This window comes from Entelurus aequoreus, linkage group LG03, assembly GCF_033978785.1.
Source record: "Entelurus aequoreus isolate RoL-2023_Sb linkage group LG03, RoL_Eaeq_v1.1, whole genome shotgun sequence".
Lineage (NCBI taxonomy): Eukaryota > Metazoa > Chordata > Actinopteri > Syngnathiformes > Syngnathidae > Entelurus > Entelurus aequoreus.
Window position 1 is genome coordinate 71,758,877 of NC_084733.1, and position 21,863 is coordinate 71,780,739.

The 21,863-nt window shown below is 39.0% G+C and overlaps 1 protein-coding gene across 2 annotated transcripts in view; it reads right to left on the reverse strand.

The window, feature by feature from the left end:
• The window catches only part of ano2a (anoctamin 2a), an 80,602-nt gene that overhangs the window by 50,707 nt on the left and 8,032 nt on the right, over positions 1 to 21,863 (reverse strand). For both annotated transcript variants that reach the window (XM_062042595.1, XM_062042594.1), the window contains exons 2-3: positions 8,608 to 8,783; positions 8,212 to 8,520 (exon numbers count right to left, since the gene is read on the reverse strand). In XM_062042595.1, coding sequence (XP_061898579.1) covers positions 8,212 to 8,520; positions 8,608 to 8,760 — 462 coding nt within the window. In that variant the 5' untranslated portion in view covers positions 8,761 to 8,783. The remainder of the gene's footprint in view (positions 1 to 8,211; positions 8,521 to 8,607; positions 8,784 to 21,863) is intronic.

Genomic DNA, 21,863 nt, shown 5'->3' on the forward strand with positions numbered 1-21,863 from the left:
TTGTATGAGGCAGCCTTCAAAGATTTCTTTATTAAATAAAAATTATATATTTTTCTATTTATTTTAGTTCCTTTTTGCCAACTAGAATTTCTTATTAGAGGTTTACAAACTAATAATTTAGTAGTTCCATAATTAATTATTTGTTTCCATCTTTTCCCAATTACTCCAGTTAGTTGATAAAATGAAAAGCTTGAGCAAGCATCACCATACATAGCTCTAAATTCATCATACTTCATAATTTTACCATTCTCATTGATAATATCATTGACAAAAATGATTCCTCTTTCAAACATATTTTTCCAAAAGAAAGGCTTTCCATCTATTACAATATTAGAGTTCATTCATATTAACTGCTGCAAAATATCGTCTCTTTTTTCTGGCACATAAAATTGAAAACACCACTATGAGTGGATTGTTTCCTTTATGAACCCCGCCATGTTTCCCAGCAGACTCTCTGGGAGGGGATCACTTGTAAAAAAGGATACAATTTCTTTTGATACAGTACATGTTTTTTGTCCAACAGGACATTTGTGTACCACTCAATGTTTAAATACATCTTTGGAACAATTGATGCTTTTAAAGACAGACACATAGCTTCAAGGTTGAGAAGTTTCAGGCCCCCATATTCATACTCTTTGTACAAAACCTTTCTTTTAATCTTTTCTGGTTTGCCGTTCCAGACAAAATCGAAGACCCTCCGCTCATAAATCTTAAAAAAGTTTTGTGATGGAGCTGGTAATGACAAAAACTAATAAATATATTGAGGAATAATTAACGAGTTGGCAATAGACATTTTACCATACAAGGTTAGGGATTTCCCTTTCCATAATTGCATAATTTTGTCCAGCTTTCTTAGTCGATTATCATAATTTACTGAGCCTAGATCTTCCAGATTTTCTGGGACAACAACACCAAGTATGTTAACTGGTCCATCTGTCCACAAAACAGGCACTTTGCATTCCATTCGAAAGGACGTTCCCTTTAGATTTCAGATCCTTAACGTTTTACATTCATCATAATTAAGCTTAAGGCCAGATTGCTGTGAAAATATGTCCAAAAGATCAAAAAGGTTCCGCAAACAATGAGGAAAAATCTTATCTTTGTGAATCAGCCTTTTCTGACATGAACTTCATCAAGAACAAACACAGAACACGCCTCACTGATGCACATCTGCAAGACTCACTCAGAGTTGCAGTGTCAAGTTACACACCAGAGTACAACACACTAGTTAACAGCATGCAATGCCAGGCTTCCCACTAACTGACAAAGAAACAGATAACAGATTTGGTGTCCAGTTCAAAGTGTGACATGATTTAAAAATTTGAGAGTTTACTTTTGTATTTTACATGAGTTATTATTTGTACAAACATGGTGCAAAGTAATTCATGATTTGTTAAAAAATGTTAGTGGCTAGCTAGTTAAAATGGGATATTGTGATTTCACAAGACTGTCTTAGAAGTGATCATTTGAAAATGTTCAATTTGAAAATGTGCACTTAGAGAAAATATATAAATAAAGTGTTGCATATTGATATTTATCTGTTTCTATATATATTTATTGTGAGAAATCATTAAGATGATCAGTGTTTCCACAAAGATAAATATCATTAATTATTAATAATAACAGAGTTAAAGGTAAATTGAGCAAATTGGCTACTTCTGGCAATTTATTTAAGTGTGTATCTAACTGGTAGCCCTTCGCATTAATCAGTACCCAAGAAGTGGCCCTTGGTTTCAAAAAGGTTGGTGACCCCTGATATATATACATCCATCCATTTTCTATCGCTTGTCCCTCTCGGGGTCTTATACAGTATATATATATATATATATATATATATATATATATATATATAATTGGATATAAAGAGTATGTGAAAGTTTGACATCTACCTTGTTTACTTCCGTGACGACCTCCCTAAGGTTTTGTAATCAATCAGAAATATCAAGCAGCTAAAATGTGCCAAACATGGATAAGTGTTTTGCATTTTTCCCATGATGCTTTGTAATGGATTTAAATTGGTGTAATTTTGAATTTGTTATGGTGAATGGACATCTTTTATACAAATTCAGTGACCATGTCTGTTGACATTTTGTATTGGTTGGATTTTTCTTTATTAATTTTGTATTATAATCACCATGATTAGGGAAGGTTGTTTGCATTGGGTCATATAAGTAAATGCTGCACATTGCCACATTCAGAGCATAATTAAAGGACATTGACCTGAAAAACTCACATTGTCCACTAGATGGCGACATTATAGCAGCATCCAAAGAGTCAGACTTTTGAAATAAATGCAATCTCCCTCCGGGCAAGATTCCTTATTAAAATCATGACGACTCGCGGGCCAATATGACAACGTCAGCGGGCCGCACTTCGCCCGCGTGCCGTAGTTTGGACACCCCTGATTTAAACAATGACAGGTTTTGCCCAAAATGACTAAAAAAATATTTTAAGTATTACAGTCAGTTGATTGTTAATTTAAAAAAATAAATCCAACAAGCAAATTAGTTGAAATTTCACTTCTGCTCAACTAGTTTACTGTCAAAGAACAACGTTATGCTTCACCCACCAAGCCCCCTTTCTTCATATTTCGTGTCACCTAAACCGGATAAAAATTGTCATTATTAATCACCCTAAGCTAGTTGAACCGGTCCCGTGTTTGTGACCATTATTTCACAGAGGGCAGCTTTGTTATATAGATGGGAAGAAAAAAAAAAAGTAGGCTTCGCTAAACATCTTAAAATAAAACCCTCCGCCAACTATCAATAACATGTGAGTGTAATGGTAAGTGTTGTTAAAGTTTGTGTTGACATCTTAATGTCAAAATTTACAAGATTTTATATGCACTCAAAAACAGCAGAAAACGGTAGATTTGTAACTTGAGTCAGGATGTTGGTAAACAGGGGAACATTTCCAGGAGTCTGAGCATGTGTCTGATAAATTAACGTTTCCCAGCATGCCTTGTTGTCGTTACAACTTTTGACTGTCTTATTGTGCATGTTCAATGGGTTATTTTGTTCAGACAGGGTTTAATAGCTAAAGGTTGTCAGTTGTGTACAATAAATCATTGCTACTTTTGGTGATAAAGTGACACCCATAGAACGGTTAGTGCGAGGCGTCCTATTAATACTACCATGGCCTCCAGTGTTATGTAAGAAGTTTATGAGATTTTGTTGATGGAGAAGGTCTATAGGGGTTTTTATTTGATTAAACTGACTTGCAGGCAGAACCTGTGTTAATTCTTACAGGCTGGTGGGCCAGACTTTGATAATCGTGGTTTATATCCTCCTAAGAACCAGCGTTCTATGCAGTGGACATTTGTTTTAGTCCAATACTTGTGTCAGAGAAAAAAAACCCAATAAAAAACTGTAATGCAAAACACAAACGTCCACTGTTATCTATGAGGATATGTAAAAAGTAGATTAAGTGTGGGCAAACACAGCTCATTAGCATTAAAGCTACAGACTCACAAAACGGTGTGTTTGCCATGATCCCACATGACAGTTTGGAATGTCCGTTGTTTTCCTGTGTTTGGAATCACTTCCTTGAGAAGGACTGCTTTAGTGCCACCTTGTTCTCTCCTTTAGTGCTTGTTCATTAATTAGTATATGTCAAAGTGTGTTTTCTGAGTTACAGCAAGACCTTTGTTATTTTGTTCTGCCTGGTTCCCAATGAAACAACCTTCTGCCTGCGCGATGCCTGCCTTTTCTGCTTCTTGGGATCACGACAACAGCCGACATGCGGCATCCTCACATTTTTCCCAGTAGGACTTCCTGATTGTGTGTGTATTGTAAATCCCACATTCTGTATATCCATGTACATTCTGACTGTCATAATTCAGTATAAAGAACTAAAGTTTATTACATTTTTTGAGATGGTCTGTTTAGTTTTTTACTGAATAAGACACTCAGAATGTACATGAAAATACAGAATGTGGGATTTACAATATTAACAATACAACACTGATTATTGAGAATGTATGAACGTTGCTCCTCTCTTTCCCAGACCACCTCCTTCATCTTTTACAATAGAGCAAGAGCAACAAAGATGCAACAAACATGGCAAAACATAAATGCAAAGAGTAAAAAAACATCCACATATTTGATATAATATCACTGTTCTGCAGAACTTTGCTGTAGAAATCTGACTCGGTCTGACTTTTGCTATCAGGCTTTTTGCCCTGTAAATATACCCCGCCCACTCTGTTCGTGCCCGGTCTGCATGAAGCAGAGCTTCGTATGTCACTCAAAAGTGCAGATTCTAAACATTTTAATAATTTCTATAGTTTGAAAATATCCAGCGGGCCGCATTGAAATGTTTATTATGCTGTGTTATGTCCAGGTAGCCCAGTTAACTGCCTTTTTAATGCTGTTTTGTAAGACCCGTGTCACGTGACTTCAAATTTGACACCTCATTGGCTGGTTCTGAGACACGATCGATTGCTTCAGTCTTAATTTACCAGAAGTGAGTCTTGCTTTTTGAAGCAGCAAATTTTTCGACACTGAATTTTTCCGCACTTAATTTTTTATACACCACATTTTGTTTTACACTGAAATTCTTTTCACTGATTTTAAAACAATGAATTTTTAAACACACGCATTTTTCTAACACAAAAAAAACAAAACGAAATTCCATCCATCCATTTATTACCGCGTGTCCTTTTAAGGGTCGCGAGGGGTGCTGGAGTCTATCCCAGATGCACTCGAGTGGAAGGCGGGGTACACCCTGGACAAGTCGCCACCTCATCTCAGGGCCAACACAGATAGACAAGTTATGTTGCTAACAAACTGACAAACAAACCTTGGCGAAAACATAACCTCTTTAGCAGAGGTAAGAAAGTCTGCGTTCTGCAAAGCAAAGCGCGCCACTTTTGTTTTGAGCGTTCCCAAGGCGACACAGAGCCAGGCGGTCACATCGCACCGCACAGCGGGAAATCACCAAAAAATGTTCAACACGGGAAATACGAGTAAAGTAAAAAGCGGCTTGGTACATCCTCAATCCATCCGTCACTTTTCTACCGCTTGTTTCTCTCGATTTGAAAATATTCCTGGACACGTCGCCTACTTTTAAACCGTAACACAGAAAATATATTTGAACCCAGCGAAGCCAAACATCAGTTTGTGAGGTATTTGCATTCTTAAAAGTTTACTTGTCTGAGAAACAACATTTTCCAGCCTGGTATAAAAAACTGACCACAGTAGAGGACATTGCTTCCCACAATGTAAAAGTTGAAAGAAACTAAACTGTATTATTGTTTTACACTTGTTACACTGAATGTTTACATTTTTATTTTAAAAACAACAACTGTAAGTTATTCTTTCAAATATTTGCTTGAAACAGTGGATGTTCCTGCGCAGTTATTTGCACTTGAAATATAGTAAAAAAAAACATGATTAGAACATTCCTAAACATTCCTGTCACTTCATTTTACACACTATGCCATTTTTACCAAACTTTTTTTTGGGACATATACCGCAATAATATCGCACTGTGGCCTTAATACCGTGGTAATATTGTACTGTGAGATTTTCAACTGTTTCATCCATACACATAAACCTGCTCAGTGGCCTAGTGGTTAGATTGTCCGCCCTGAGATCGGTACATCGTGAGTTCAAACCCCGGCTGAGTCATACCAAAGACTATAAAAATGGGACCTATTACCTCCCTGCTTAGCACTCAGCATCAAGGGTTGGAGTTGGGGGTTAAATCACCAAAACGATTCCCGAGCGCGGCCACCGCTGCTGCTCACTGCTCCCCTCACCTCCAAGGGGGTGGAACGCAGAGAGTAATTTCACCACACCGAGCAAAACAGGAAGTGGTCAGTAAGCGATTGGCTAAGCAGCCAATCGCTTACCAGTATCAACAATCACGTTTGGTTGCGCTATTTTACTGTTGATTCTCTGCACGGAGTGAGAAGACAATTTAAAAATGAGTGCTGCAGAGATGGAAGAAATTGTAGATAAATCAGGAAAAGTCACATCTACAGTATGGCAGTTTTTGGGATCATAGTCCTTTTTCACGCTTATCTTTTCTTTTCATTCCCTATATTCGAATGCGTGTAAACTACAGGTAGGAACTGAAGTACAGGACTGTATAACTAAAATAAATAAAATATAAAAAGATTTGCTACTTTGAAATAATAATTTGGTCCAATCACATTTAAATAATAATTGCTGCATAACACCAACTTATTTCCATACTTAAATACAAATAACAGACCAAATTAAATGTGTATGCCAAAGACCAAGAAACATCCTGGCAGTTAACCAGCAAAAAACATTTCTTCTGAGGTTTCTCTGTTCACATTTTCACACTTTGGACTTTTTGTTATACTTAATTAAGCATTTATTACATATTTCTTATTTTTGCATATTCATTTTAAGAGGTTATTGTTATAAACTCTCCGCCACATAGATCACAGTACCCGCACACCACCGCTCTCATTCAGCGGCCTTGCAGAAACTATGTCTGCGTATTTAAAGGCCTACTAAAATGAATTTTTTAAATTTAAACGGGGATAGCAGATCCATTCTATGTGTCATACTTGATCATTTCTCGATATTACCATATTTTTGCTGAAAGGATTTAGTAGAGAACATCGACGATAAAGTTCGCAACTTTTGGTCGCTGATAAAAAAAAGCCTTGCCTGTACCGGAAGTGGCGTGACGTCACAGGTTGAAAGGCTCCTCACATTTCCCCATTGTTTACAATGCAGCGAGAGCGACTCGGACCGAGAAAGCGACGATTACCCCATTAATTTGAGCGAGGATGAAAGATTCGTGGATGAGGAACGTGAGAGTGAAGGACTAGAGTGCAGTGCAGGATGTATCTTTTTTCGCTCTGACCGTAACTTAGGTACAAGGGTTCATTGGATTCCACACTTTCTTCTTTTTCTATTGTGGATCACGGATTTGTATTTTAAACCACCTCGGATACTATATCCTCTTGAAAATGAGAGTCGAAAACGCGAAATGGACATTCACTGTGACTTTTATCTCCACGACAATACATCGGCGAAGCTCTTTAGCTACGGAGCTAACGTGATAGCATCGGGCTTAAATGCAGATAGAAACAAAAGAAATAAACTCCTGACTGGAAAGATAGACATAAAATCAACAATACTATTAAACCATGGACATGTAACTACACGGTTAATAATTTCCAGCCTGGCGAAGGTTAACAATGCTGTTGCTAACGACGCCATTGAAGCTAACTTAGCAACGGGACCTCACAGAGCTATGCTTAAAACATTAGCTATCCAACTACGCCAGCCCTCATCTGCTCATCAACACCCGTGCTCACCTGCGTTCCAGCGATCGACGGAGCGGACGAAGGACTTCACCCGATCATAGATGCGGTCGGCGGCCCGGAGACGGAGGAAGTCAAAGTGAGGTCGGCGGCTAGCGCGTCTGCTATCCATCTCAAAGTCCTCCTGGTTGTGTTGCTGTAGTCCACCGCTAATACACCGATCCCACCTACAACTTTCTTCTTTGCAGTCTTCATTGTTCATTAAACAAATTGCAAAAGATTCACCAACACAGATGTCCAGAATACTGTGGAATTTTGAGATGAAAACAGAGCTTTTTGTATTGGATTCAATGGGGTCCGAATACTTCCGTTTCAACGATTGACGTCACGCGCATACGTCATCATACATAAACGTTTTCAACCGGAAGTTTAGCGGGAAATTGCACTTTATAAGTTAACCCGGCCGTATTGGCATGTGTTGCAATGTTAAGATTTCATCATTGATATATAAACTATCAGACTGCCTGGTTGGTAGTAGTGGGTTTCAGTAGGCCTTTAAAGTTACTAGCACTCGATGCGGTTTGGATTTTATCTTTTTTTTTTTATTGATTACACTTTTTAAATGAATAACCTAAGCAACAGAGTATGAATAAAAGATGTTCTTTAATTGAATTAAACGATTAATTGTTGCTTTTAATTTACTTTTGTGGCCCTTCTGAAAAAACGATCTGGCCCGTGATGAGCTCTCAAACATTATTTACGGCAAAACTGTGTTGTAAATCCATTGCTTCTTGCAGGGACACAATTGAGTGCCCTCAACTTCAGACTCTGACTCATCCTTGATCTGTTTGGCAGCAGTCCAGTGACAGGATTTACATTCGCTTCACTTAAGCGTGACCCATAAAGGTCTTGTCGAAAGAAAAGTAAAGCGTCCTAGAGAGCAGGGTGGTTGCAGTACGTACCTCTTTATCACGTTCTAGCTGCAGTCCAGCGTCCAGCAGGCCGGCCTCAAACTCCTCCCTCATCACAGCTTTCTCCTCCTCGGTGAGCTTTGACTCCTCCACATCTCCTGAAGGAGCTCCTCCAGCGTCCCCCGACTCCGGGTCCGCTTCCCATAAACCCGGTATGGGTAATGAGATGCTACCGTTGGACGCGATAGAAAGGCGGCCCTTGGATGCTTGCCTTTTTTTGTATTTGTAGCACAGAACGTAATCCACCTTTCTCTTGCCGTCGGCGAAGAAAAGCCCCGGCCCGAGGTCGATGCCGGACTCCTACAAAGTGGGAGATATGTTACAGGAGAGGACGCGTGAGAAAGGCTGTAGGACATAAGATGAAGACATGGACAGATGGGTCAGTACCGGAGGAGGAGGCGCGTCATTGTTAGGCAGGCTGATAGCTGGGGGGCCTCCATTGGCGGCGTCGAGGCCAAGTCCGGAGAGCGAGTGGGCCAAGGACACAAGCTTTGCAGAGTGAACGGAAGACGACTCACTCATTGCTGTGATGACGGACATATGTTCTTTTTCGTTTCATCCCTCTGGAGGACAAACAGGAGTGTTGTCTTTGTTAGGGCACAATACAAGGGAACTTCGATTTACGAACCCCTCTATTTGCTAATCTCATGGCAAAATGAATACAGTGTAGGGTGGTCCCGATACCAATATTTTAGTACCGGTGTCGGTACAAAAATGTATTTTGACACTTTTCAATACCTTTCGATACTTTTCTTAATAAAGGAGACCACAAAAAAATTGCATTATTGGCTTTATTTTACCAAAAAATCTTAAGGTACATTAAACATATGTTTCTCATTGCAATCAAAGAACAATTTTGTCCTTAAATAAAATACTGAACATACTAGAAAACTTGTCTTTTAGTAGTAAGTAAACAAACAAAGGCTCCTAATTTGTCTGATGACGTATGCAGTAACACATTGTGTCATTTATCATTCTATAATTTTGTCAAAATTATAAAGGACAAGCTGTAATTGTATTCTTAATCCACTTGTAAATTGACTGTTATTTTCATGTTCAACATGTTCTATCTACACTTCTGTTAAAATGCAATAATCACTTATCCTTCTGTTGTTGGGATACTGTACATTAGTTTTGGATGATACCACAAATTTAGGTATCGATCCAAAAGCAAGTAGTTACAGGATCATACATTGGTCATATTCAAAGTCCTCATGTGTCCAGCGACGTATTTACTGAGTTTATAAACATAATATACATTTTTTTTAAAGGAAAAAAAGATTTTGTGACAATGAAAAATATCGATGTAATCATAGTAGTATCGACTAGATACGCTCTTGTACATGATATCATTACAGTGGATGTCAGGTGTAGATCCACACATGGCATTTGTTTACATAGAGGCGCGCTAGCTTTTGTTAGCGGTGTCGCCGGTGAGCTACTGTATCCTCCTACGGTGTGTAGTGAAGCATGTTTAGCTATTCCTCGTCCTGCAGGGATGATACTTGTAAAAAAATCACTTTATTTGCCGCCATGGAGGCCAGGATTTGTGATTAAGAAGTAGCTAAAACACCGCCGACTGCGAATAGATGTTTGGTACTAGCTAGCTAGCCATGTCTTAAAGCACCTCTTCCTGAGGGCGTTTCAGTGTTATAACTTCACCTTTATCGTTAGTTTTTAAGCCAAAATGCGTCCATTCTCCCTTTTCTGTCTACACACTGTGTCTGCTTGTAAGTACTCTATGATTGTGCGCTGCCGAACATGCTCCTCTGCTCGTAAAACCAGCAATGTCACGACGTGACGTCATTGCTGCCTTTGGTAAAAGCTGAACTCTTTAAGAAATATAAATCATATCAAGATAATACTTAAATGCGAAACAATGAACGTTAAAAGTATATCAAACAAACAAATGTTGTAACAAAGTGATCACTGCAAACTCATGCAATCTTTGACTGTGCTCCCTTGGACTGGAGTGTGAGCTGCTTTTCTCGTCGTTTCGTAAAGTCTTGCACTCTTCCACTCTTTTTAATTACCTCTTGAGGAACTCTGAAAACACGTTTATCCTTTTCGCGAATCGAACGATTCGTACAGCCGAAAAAACCACAAGCACGGGGCATTTTTTCTTCGAGAAAGGCTGAATGGCGCCTATTACCCATTGCGTACAGAGCTAGCTTGACCACCACGCATATGTAATGGGCGCGACGTGAGCCGGATGTGACGTCAGTAACATATAGTGTTGCAAATAATAATAACGTCCTCTGCTGCAAATCGTTCAGATTGCACAGTCCATCTTCACATACGCATTTTCTTCTGGTTTATAAGTAAAACGTCCATTAAAAGTAAACTGATGATTCAGAACGATTTGTTCCAGTGTAGACAAAAATGTTGATTATGTAGTTGTCATCACTCTTGACAAGAATGTAAATATCTAGTCTAGGACAGCTCTCTTCCAAAACACTGCCCCTCTGTGTAATGGAGGAGAATTACACGTATGGCGCCACCCTCTATCAAACAATCAAACAAGACGCCTGCAGAGAGGACGCAGAGAGGACGCAATCTACGTGACGCGAGAGTATATTCCAGCCTTGAGTGTGCGCTGGACAGACACGCTGAAAGGAGAAGGTTTCCTCCTCCTACTGTGAAAAAAGGTATCTCTTGTCACAACAGGTTGTAGTCACCTGACGTGGCGTCCGGCTCATTAACTATGCGAGGCTGGAAGTGGTGGGCCAGCAAGCGTCTGTTGTCATAACGCTCTGGGCGGCATTTTGCCTTTCTAGAAGAAAAATGCCCTATGCTTGCGTTGTTTTAGGCTGTTGGAATTTGTTTAAATCTCGAAAAAGATATACGTTTCTTCAGAGTTCCTCGCGAGGTAATCAGGAAGGATGAAAGAGTGCAAAATTTTACGAAAGACGATGAGAAAAGTGGCTCTCGAACATATCATTCCAGTCCAAGTTTGCAGCGATCCCTTCGTTAAAGGTTTGTTTGATATACTTTTAACTGGAGATGTCCGATAATATCGGCCTGCCGAACTTATCGGACGATAAATGCTTTAAAATGTAATATCGGAAATTATGGGTATCCCCACCTTCTACCATCCTAGTCACGTCCGTTGTGTCCTTGGGCAAGACACTTCACCCTTGCTCCTGATGGCTGCTGGTTAGCGCCTTGCATGGCAGCTCCCGCCATCAGTGTGTGAATGTGTGTGTGAATGGGTGAATGTGGAAATAGTGTCAAAGCGCTTTGAGTACCTTGAAGGTAGAAAAGCGCCATACAAGTATAACCCATTTATCATTTATCATTTATCATTTTACGAAAGACGATGAGAAAAGTGGCTCTCGAACATATCATTCAGGTCCAAGTTTGCAGCGATCCCTTCGTTAAAGGTTTGTTCGATATACTTTTAACTGGAGATGTCCGATAATATCGGCCTGCCGATAAATGCTTTAAAATGTAATATCGGAAATTATCTGTATCGGTTTCAAAAAGTAAAATTAATGACTTTTTAAAACGCTGCTGTACATATCCGGTAAAACACGGATGTAGGGAGAAGTACAGAGCAGTTGCATCTCCCAGTCAGCAGCCCCTCCCCTCTCCCCTCTCCCACACACAACACAGGAGTTGACGACTGCAGCATGAAAGGTTTACTGGCGACGCTTGATGACCTCATCAAACCGCCGCGAGCGGAGCATAACAACAACAAGAGTGTGTTGTTGCCGGTGCTGTAGCCGTGGCTAACAAGCGAGCTCGCTCGGTGACTAATGACAGCATGCCTATGGTTTGGGATTATTTTAAAGTGTGTCTGACGGATAAAACACTGGCAATTTGCAATGACTGCAAAAAGTTGGTTATGCGAGGAGGAACCAAGACGTCTTCCTTTAATACGAGCAATTTGATCTCCCACCTCTTCAAGAATCATAAGGAGATACACGATGAATACAAGCGGAAGATGGATGAAAAGCAAACAGCGAAAAAAAGTAGTACCACACAGATGTCGCTTAAAGACTCCGCCGAGAAAAAAAAAAAAAATACAACAAAAACTACCCCAAGGCGAAAGCCCACGCAATATGGCAAAAGCTACGGTGGAGTTTGGTGTGGATAGTCTGCCCTGCATGGCGCACCCTTTGCAGCTTGCAGTGAGCGGAGCTGCCCTGTCTCAACGCAGCATTTCAGAAGCTCTGACTGACTGGTAGGCCACTTCAAGCACTCACCACTAGCTTGCAGCACATTTTTGTTACTAATACGAATACGTTAGAGCAGGGCAGATTGAGCCCAGTTTATAATTTCCTGTTTTACAGTATACCAGGTAGTCTTGCACTAAAGGAGGACTATGTTATTGTGTACTTTATTACTCTAGTATACTCTGGACTGAAGCTGTGTGCCTTCATTGTTTTTGTTGCTGTTGTTTTGAGGCATGTTTAAAAAAAAATAAAAAAGAATGCACTTTGTGAAAGTCAAAGTATAGTATTTCCCATAGTTGTAGTGGGTATCAGGATTATCTCAGGGAGAGCATGTCACAAATTCCAAGCTGCTGTTTTGAGGCATGTTAAAAAAAAGAATGCACTTTGTGACTTCAATAATAAATATGGCAGTGCCATGTTGGCACTTTTTTCCATAACTTGAGTTGAAGTTGTTCTCTTATTTTGGTAAACCTTGTTACATTGTTTAATGCATCCAGCGGAGCATCACAACAAAATTAGGCATAATAATGTGTTAATTTCACGACTGTACATATCGGTATCGGTTGATATCGAAATCTGTAATTAAGAGTTGGACAATATCGGAATATCGAATATCGGCAAAAAAGCCATTATCGGACATCTCTACTTTTAACGTTTAGTATTTCCCATTTAAGTATTATCCTAATATTATTTGTATTTGATCTTGTTTCGGATTCCTTAAAACTCAAAGCTACGACGAGAAAGACGACGAGAAAAGCAGCTCACATTTCAGTCCAAGGAAGCAGAGTCAAAGATTGCATGAGTTTGCAGTGATCACTTCGTTAAAGGTTTTCTGATATACTTTTAACGTTTATTATTTCCCATTTGAGTACTATCTTGATATTATTTGTATTTCTTAAACACATGTTTGCTACGAGTGTTTCACCAACTAGATAAAATAAAGCAAATGTGAGCAAAACCTAAAAAAGCTAAGTTTTTATTAAAGACAACAATCATAAATGAAGCTTTCAGCACATACACAATGTTGACATCTGTAGTTACAGTTTGATTAAGACGGGGAAAAACACGCTACTCGTAAACGGCGCGTACAACAAGAACAAAGCAACAAACATGGCTGTAGGCGCGAAGTTAAATCATGAAATGCAACCTTCCCCGAGCAAAAAAGATGCATGTTTTATCCAGAGGAGTCTTGATTTTATCGATCCAACCACACACAAGTAAGTTGTAGGCCTCCATGCATTTCCAGGTTTCCATCTGTTTTGTCGTAAAGAATGACGTCCGAACAGTTCAACATGTCTGGGAATGCGACCGACAGATAATCCTTGAGATCACTCAACCAATCTTTTTTTGGTACGTATAAGGATAGATTCCATTGCATTGTTTGTTCGTATCTGCTTTTAGTGGTAAGAGCTAAGTCCCTTGCTTAATCAGAGTTTGCGAGCTTCTTGCTGCACAGTGGCCGTATTGGTTTGTTGGCCCACCACTTTGTTTACTTCCGTTCAAAAGTCCTGTGACTAAAAAAACCTATTGCTGCAGCGGGAAGCCGACTCCCTCAATCTCTTTAATGCATGCAAGCCCTAAGTGGCTGCCAAAGAGACACACGATGGATGAATGAAGCGTTCGTACACAGACACATGGTTTGCACACTGAAGCACATATGTTGCGGCAAAAAAGTTTGTAAACCGAAAACTTCGTCAATAGAGGGGTTTGTAAATCGAGGTTCCACTTAGTAATATCTTGTCAAAAACCACAGTTTGAGTCTAATGTGTGTAATGCTTTGTCTTCACTACACTGGTCTGTTTTTTGTCTAGAGATAGGACACGTTTATGGCCCTGATACCTTCATGGAGTCTACTGGGGACAGCTACAAAGCCCCACCTTGTACAGAGACAACCTGGATAAAAACTAACGCTTCCCATCCAACATGATGGAGCTTGAGAGGTGTTGCAAATAGGAATGGGCAAAGAAAAATGGGCGAAACTTGCTAAGCTTGCCGGTGTACCAAGCTTGTGGCATCGTATTTTAAAAATGTATATATATATATATATATATATATATATATATATATATATATATATATATATATATATATATATATATATATATATATATATATATATATATATATATATATATATATATATACAAACCCCGTTTCCATATGAGTTGGGAAATTGTGTTAGATGTAAATATAAACAGAATACAATGATTTTCAAATCATTTTCAACCCATATTCAGTTGAATATGCTACAAAGACAACATATTTGATGTCCAACCGATAAACTTTTTTTTTTTTGCAAATAATCATTAACTTTAGAATTTGATGCCAGCAACACGTAACAAAGAAGTTGGGAAAGGTGGCAACAAATACTGATAAAGTTGAGGAATGCTCATCAAACACTTATTTGGAACATCCCACAGGTGAACAGGCAAATTGGGAACAGGTGGGTGCCATGATTGGGTATAAAAGTAGATTCCATGAAATGCTCAGTCATTCACAAACAAGGATGGGGCGAGGGTCACCACTTTGTCAACAAATGCGTGAGCAAATTGTTGAACAGTTTAAGAAAAACCTTTCTCAACCAGCTATTGCAAGGCAATAAGGGATTTCACCATCTACGGTCCATAATATCATCAAAGGGTTCAGAGAATCTGGAGAAATCACTGCACGTAAGCAGCTAAGCCCGTGACCTTCGATCCCTCAGGCTGTACTGCATCAACAAGCGACATCAGTGTGTAAAGGATATCACCACATGGGCTCAGGAACACTTCAGAAACCCACTGTCAGTAACTACAGTTGGTCACTACATCTGTAAGTGCAAGTTAAAACTATCCTATGCAAGGCAAAAACCGTTTATCAACAACACCCAGAAACGCCGTCGGCTTCGCTGGGCCTGAGCTCATTTAAGATGGACTGATACAAAGTGGAAAAGTGTTCTGTGGTCTGACGAGTCCACATTTCAAATTGTTTTTGGAAACTGTGGACGTCGTGTCCTCCGGACCAAAGAGGAAAAGAACCATCCGGATTGTTTTAGGCGCAAAGTTGAAAAGCCAGCATGTGTGATGGTATGGGGGTGTATTAGTGCCCAAGACATGGGTAACTTACACATCTGTAAAGTCGCCATTAATGCTGAAAGGTACATACAGGTTTTGGAGCGACATATGTTGCCATCCAAGCAACGTTACCATGGACGCCCCTGCTTATTTCAGCAAGACAATGCCAAGCCACGTGTTACATCAACGTGGCGTCATAGTAAAAGAGTGCGGGTACTAGACTGGCCTGCCTGTAGTCCAGACCTGTCTCCCATTGAAAATGTGTGGCGCATTATGAAGCCTAAAATACCACAACTGAGACCCCCGGACTGTTGAACAACTTAAGCTGTACATCAAGCAAGAATGGGAAAGAATTCCACCTGAGAAGCTTAACAAATGTGTCTCCTCAGTTCCCAAATGTTTACTGAGTATTGTTAAAAGGAAAGGCCATGTAACACAGTGGTGAACATGCCCTATCCCAACTACTTTGGCACGTGTTGCAGCCATGAAATTCTAAGTTAATTATTATTTGCAAAAAAAAAAAAAGTTTATGAGTTTAAACATCAAATATCTTGTCTTTGTAGTGCATTCAACTGAATATGGGTTGAAAAGGATTTGCAAATCATTGTATTCCGTTTATATTTACATCTAACACAATTTCCCAACTCATATGGAAAACGGGGTTTGTGTGTATATATATATATATATATATATATATATATATATATATATATATATATATATATATATATATATATATATATATATATATACAGGCCTGGCCCTAACCAACCTGGCGCCCTAGGCAAGATTTTAGGTGGCGCCCCCCCACATCGGCAGTGAAGTGTATATACTCACAAGAAACCGAATAGCTTTGTCTTTGACCTTTTTTTTTACTTAAAGAAAGCAAATCAACATATTATATGAGAATGTTATGTTATGATTATCTTTAACCGAATCACAGCAGTGCTCAAATTAAAAAACAGCATTCCCTCTCATGTGATATTGCTTAATTAACATTAATGATGTGCACTTTAACAACTAGGCTTACAACTATACCTAATATATAAAGGGGTGGAAAAGTGACTATTACCTGCAGGGCAAACATTAGCTAACCAGAAGGCAATAACAATGTAAACAAAAAACACCTGCTTAAAAGATCTAATACAAATGTCCCTGAGGAATGTAAGGTGGGAGTACTGTAATTACCTAACGTTACATTATTATTTTCCATAACAATTTAGCCCCCTCCACAATATTAACCCGACGTTGAAACAGAACTAGCTATTTATTGATTAGCAATTGCTGAATCATGTAACATTAGCTTAATGCTAAAAAAGCCAGGTTACTATCACATTCTGTAACAGACAAATAATTTCATGTAGGCTAACGTTACCTACCTGCTACCTCTGTCTTTTTCTCGTTTCTCCTCCTCTTCTTTTCTATTTTTTCTTCCCTGGGCACCTGACAGTTTTGGCCGTTTTGACATCTTGTGTTGAAGGGAGAGAAGGGAGGGGGCGCACCAAGCGGGGGGGGGGGGGGGGGGGGGGGGGGCGTAATGTTGTAACAAATAATATTTCTATTAAATAGGCTTTACTTTGCATTTTAATTAACGTGGGATTATTTTTTGTATTTAGAAATAATAGTACCAACTTTTTTTTTCTTTTTTTTTTTTCTCTCCAACATTTGTGGCACTGGCGTGGCGCCCACTGATGGACGGCGCCCTTAGCATTTGCCTATACGGCCTATGCCACGGGCCGGCCCTGTATATATATATATATATATATATATATATACACATATATACACACACAACATTAGGTACTTTTGTTGAGGCTACAACCAATTATTCATGTTCAAAAACCAATTACGTTCATAAATCGAGGTTCCACTGTATTAGATAAAGCTCTTGAATTGAATGTCATTAGATCTACCAAATATTGACACCAAGGCGTGTAAGAACCAGCGTCCTCTGCAGTGGACATTAATGTTTTTCATAAGAGAGCTATTTCTTTCCAAAATGTCGAAAAAAATTAAATAGACCAAAATGAAATGTCCACTGCAGAAGATGCTGATTCTCATCAGAAAATGACAAAATAAAGTATTTGTTTTTGTTTTTTGCAAAAATTATTATAGGTTGACTATAACATAAAATAACTTTAAAATATGTATTAAGCATGTATTAAATAACATCATTCAAGTTTCTGTGTCAGCCATTCAGGTCATCTTGTGCTCTGAAGTGGTTTCACTTTCCAGTATCATGTGACTGAAGTGCTTGTTTTAAAGTGACGGATAAAGAATTTAAGCCAAAGTTAAGCACCCCCCTCCCCCCTCAATTGAAAATGTTGACTAGGATTAAGTTGACACTCGCAGAGGCATCGTTTACGACAATCTGCCGGGGTAATTTGGTCATTCGTTTTGGGGGATTTTAAAAGCAAAGTTTCTTTCCCTAAACTCAAAAAGGAGGATCTTTTTGTCCTTCATTATTGACATTTACATTAAACAAAAGGGCTGCTGGTTTGTTTATCATTTCAAAGCGCCAGTAAAGAAATACTAAATGCCAATGTATGCAAATGACTGTATTGACACTACACTGACACTGTGCTGCTGTTTCATAATGGCGCCACCTGTTGGATTGAAAAAGTGACTATATTTGATCGGCAAATAAAATAAATAGTAATGAATAATAAGTGAATAAATATAATCTTTTTTTTTAAAGAACAGCTGTGCAGAAAGGAATATGTAATGCACAACTTTAGTCCATGAGCCAAAAAGTTAACAGGAAAAGAAGAATATTGAGCTTATTTGGTGGAATGAGCTCAACATGATCCCACACTTTTCCTTCTTCTTAGTTGCAAAACATCGACGATGGCAATGAAAACCGGTGTCAAACATGACTACACCAACTTCATTTAGTACGACCTGTCACTCGTGAGCCAAAAGAAGCACTTCCTGATCAACGCAGTTTGGCATTTAATGGCACAGCAGCTGTATCGGTCACATGTTTTTTTTCCTGAAAGTGACCCACACATGGAGTACCGAGGCACGCTAAATGTATCAAGGCTATGCTTCTGTGTCGTTTGACCCATCCCCACTAAACACTTTCTCAAAAGAAACGTATGTGTCTGATTTTTTTTTTTTAAACATTAAATGTGATAATACACATACTGAACTCCTCAAATTGTGTCTTGGCCAACATAAGGCAACTTCATTTTTGAAATCTTTATCTAAAAAGGCTCCGAAGCTGTAAATTTTAGCAGAGGATTATAACAGCAAATACATTGAAAATAGCCCCTAGCATTTATGCTAATAGCATATCGGCAGTGATTCAACATAACAAATGTATTTTTAGAATAAACTAATAACATCAACAACTTAGACTGTGCTGAGATTTTAAGTACTGCGGTCATAATTGAAATATCAATGTACACTACCGTTCAAAAGTTTGGGGTCACCCAAACAATTTTGTGGAATAGCCTTCATTTCTAAGAACAAGAATAGACAGTCGAGTTTCAGATGAAAGTTCTCTTTTTCTGGCCATTTTGAGCGTTTAATTGACCCCACAAATGTGATGCTCCAGAAACTCAATCTGCTCAAAGGAAGGTCAGTTTTGTAGCTTCTGTAACGAGCTAAACTGTTTTCAGATGTGTGAACATGATTGCACAAGGGTTTTCTAATCATCAATTAGCCTTCTGAGCCAATGAGCAAACACATTGTACCATTAGAACACTGGAGTGATAGTTTCTGGAAATGGGCCTCTATACACCTATGTAGATATTGCACCAAAAACCAGACATTTGCAGCTAGAATAGTCATTTACCACATTAGCAATGTATAGAGTGTATTTCTTTAAAGTTAAGACTAGTTTAAAGTTATCTTCATTGAAAAGTACAGTGCTTTTCCTTCAAAAATAAGGACATTTCAATGTGACCCCAAACTTTTGAACGGTAGTGTATATATTTCAGAAAAATTCCCACGTGACACTTTTGGTTGGGATGGGTACTGTTCACATTTGAGCCGATACGTTAACAATTCCTGGTACCTGGGAATCGAATCAGGAATCAAATTTGATAATGGTGAAATTGTTACCGTTGAGTACCGGTATCGATTCCCAGGCACCAGAAATTGTTACTGGTACTCAACGGTACCAATTTTCAGTACTTTTGAGTGTTAATAAAAATTCATTGTTTTTTTTATTTTTTTTTATTACATTTTTAATTGCAACATTTAAAAATGAGCTGATTATAACTAACCAGTTATCATAACAATCAGCTGTTAACCCCTGTTTCATCATAACATTTTGGAGTCTCATTTGCAAGTTCCAATTGCAGTTGCAAGTCCAAAACGTTAGACGTTAGACGTCTTTGCGGCCTGTTGCGCCCTAAATAGTGTTAATAGAGTAAGTTATGTACTAAGTTTTTACGCACCAGCTGTTTAATTGTAACGTGCATCTTAGTTTTACTTTTAGTTAACAAATTTGATCATGTTGAAATTACCAAGTGAAATTGCTAATGCTAATCAGTAGCATGTCAATAGCAAAGTCAAAAGTGGAGCCTTACTTAACTTACATTGGAGTGTTTTTTGAGTCAATTTCTTTGCTGGCATTGAGCATTGCAACATTACCTAGAGGTAGTTTGGCTGAGTTTGCTCTCAGTGCTGCTGGAGTGATTCCCCAAGTGCCAAAGTGCGTTAGCAACCGCTAAGCCCAGGTACCAAAACATGGCACCGTTGAAATTTACGTAACAGGTGCCTGGTAGGACTGGTGGGATTTGGGGCGGTATGGCGTAGTGGGTAGAGCGGCCGTGCCAGAAACCTGAGGGTCGCAGGTTCACTCCCCGCCTCTTGACATACAAATTGCTGCCGTTGTGTCCTTGGGCAGGACACTTCACCCTTGCCCCCGGTGCCGCTCACACTGGTGAATGAATGATGAATGAGTGATAGGTGGTGGTCGGAGGGGCCATAGGCGCAAACTGGCAGCCTCGCTTCCATCAGTCTACCCCAGAGCAGCTGTGGCTACAAATGTAGCTTACCACCACCAGGTGTGAATGAATGATGGGTTCCTACTTCTCTGTGAGCGCTTTGAGTATCTAATAATAGAAAAGCGTGATATAAAATCGCGGTACTTTGCTAGTACCGCGATACTAATGAATCAAAAAAGGTACTATACCGCCTCTAAAAAATTAACGGGCATGACGGCGCGCAGTTGTCACGTCGTGACATCGCTGGTTTTACAAGCAGAGGAGCATGTTTGGCAGCGCACAATCACGGAGTACTTACAAGCAGACAGTGTGTAGACAGAAAAGGGAGAATGGACGAAATAATGCATTTTCTACAGCGTGTCCTTTATAATTTTGACAAAATAATAGAATGACAAATGACACAATATGTAACTACATATGCCAGCAGACAAATTAGGAGCCTTTGTTTGTTTACTTACTAATAAAAGACAAGTTGTCTAGTATGTTCACTATTTTATTCAAGGACAAAATTGTTCTTTGAGTGAAACATATGTTTAATGGACTGTAAGATTTTGTGGTAAAATAAAGCCAATAATGCCTTTTTTTGTGGTGCCCTTTATTTAGAAAGGTATCGAAATACATTTAGGTACCGGTACCAAAATATTGATATCGAGACAACCCTAGTCACAATGAAGCAGCAGTGGGTGAGTAGAAGAAGATAGCCCTATCGACCCTGAAAAAAGAGAAATACATTGCAAAAATAGAACTTTAACTGCGACTGGACAACAAAATATAAATGTATTGAAATGACTGACTTTGTGATGTCTTTTGTATTCGTGGTCGTGTTGTTTTTGACTGATCATTTGATTGACCGCTGCCTATCGAAACTGGTTAGATACATGTAGCGCTGAATTTGACCAGCGGAGGGCGATAAACCTACACCTTAGGTTTAATTGTGTTAAACCACATGTGTGCAATGTTTGCGGTGTGTATTCATACTAAACCTTCTATTTTATTTATGTAAAATACACAATGGACATTACACTTTTGTAATGTTTATATGTTCAGTCTTACAAACCTAAATAAAGGGAGATGTATAGAGAAATTAAACTGAGGAAGAAAAAAAATTCAAAAGAAGGAACATCAATCATCAACAAAACTTAGCTTCTGTTTCTTCATGCTGTTAACTATCTGTCTAGCTGCACATGCTGGAAACGAGTAGCGAGGGCATAAAAATGAATTTATTGACAGTGCAGTCTGAAAGCGGATGTGTTTAGTTTGTAAATAAGTAAACTAAGTCTCAAAGGAATATAACCTGCAGAGGCACTTTCTAAAGAAACATCCACAATTTGATGTCCGGCTTCTGAGACCTTTGGCTCTTGAAACTGCGTCACTCTTTATTATGTAGTTGAATAGCCCTGTCCTTTGGTGTGTAGTGTAGCGTGTTGAGCTAATCCTTGTCCTCCAGTGATGAT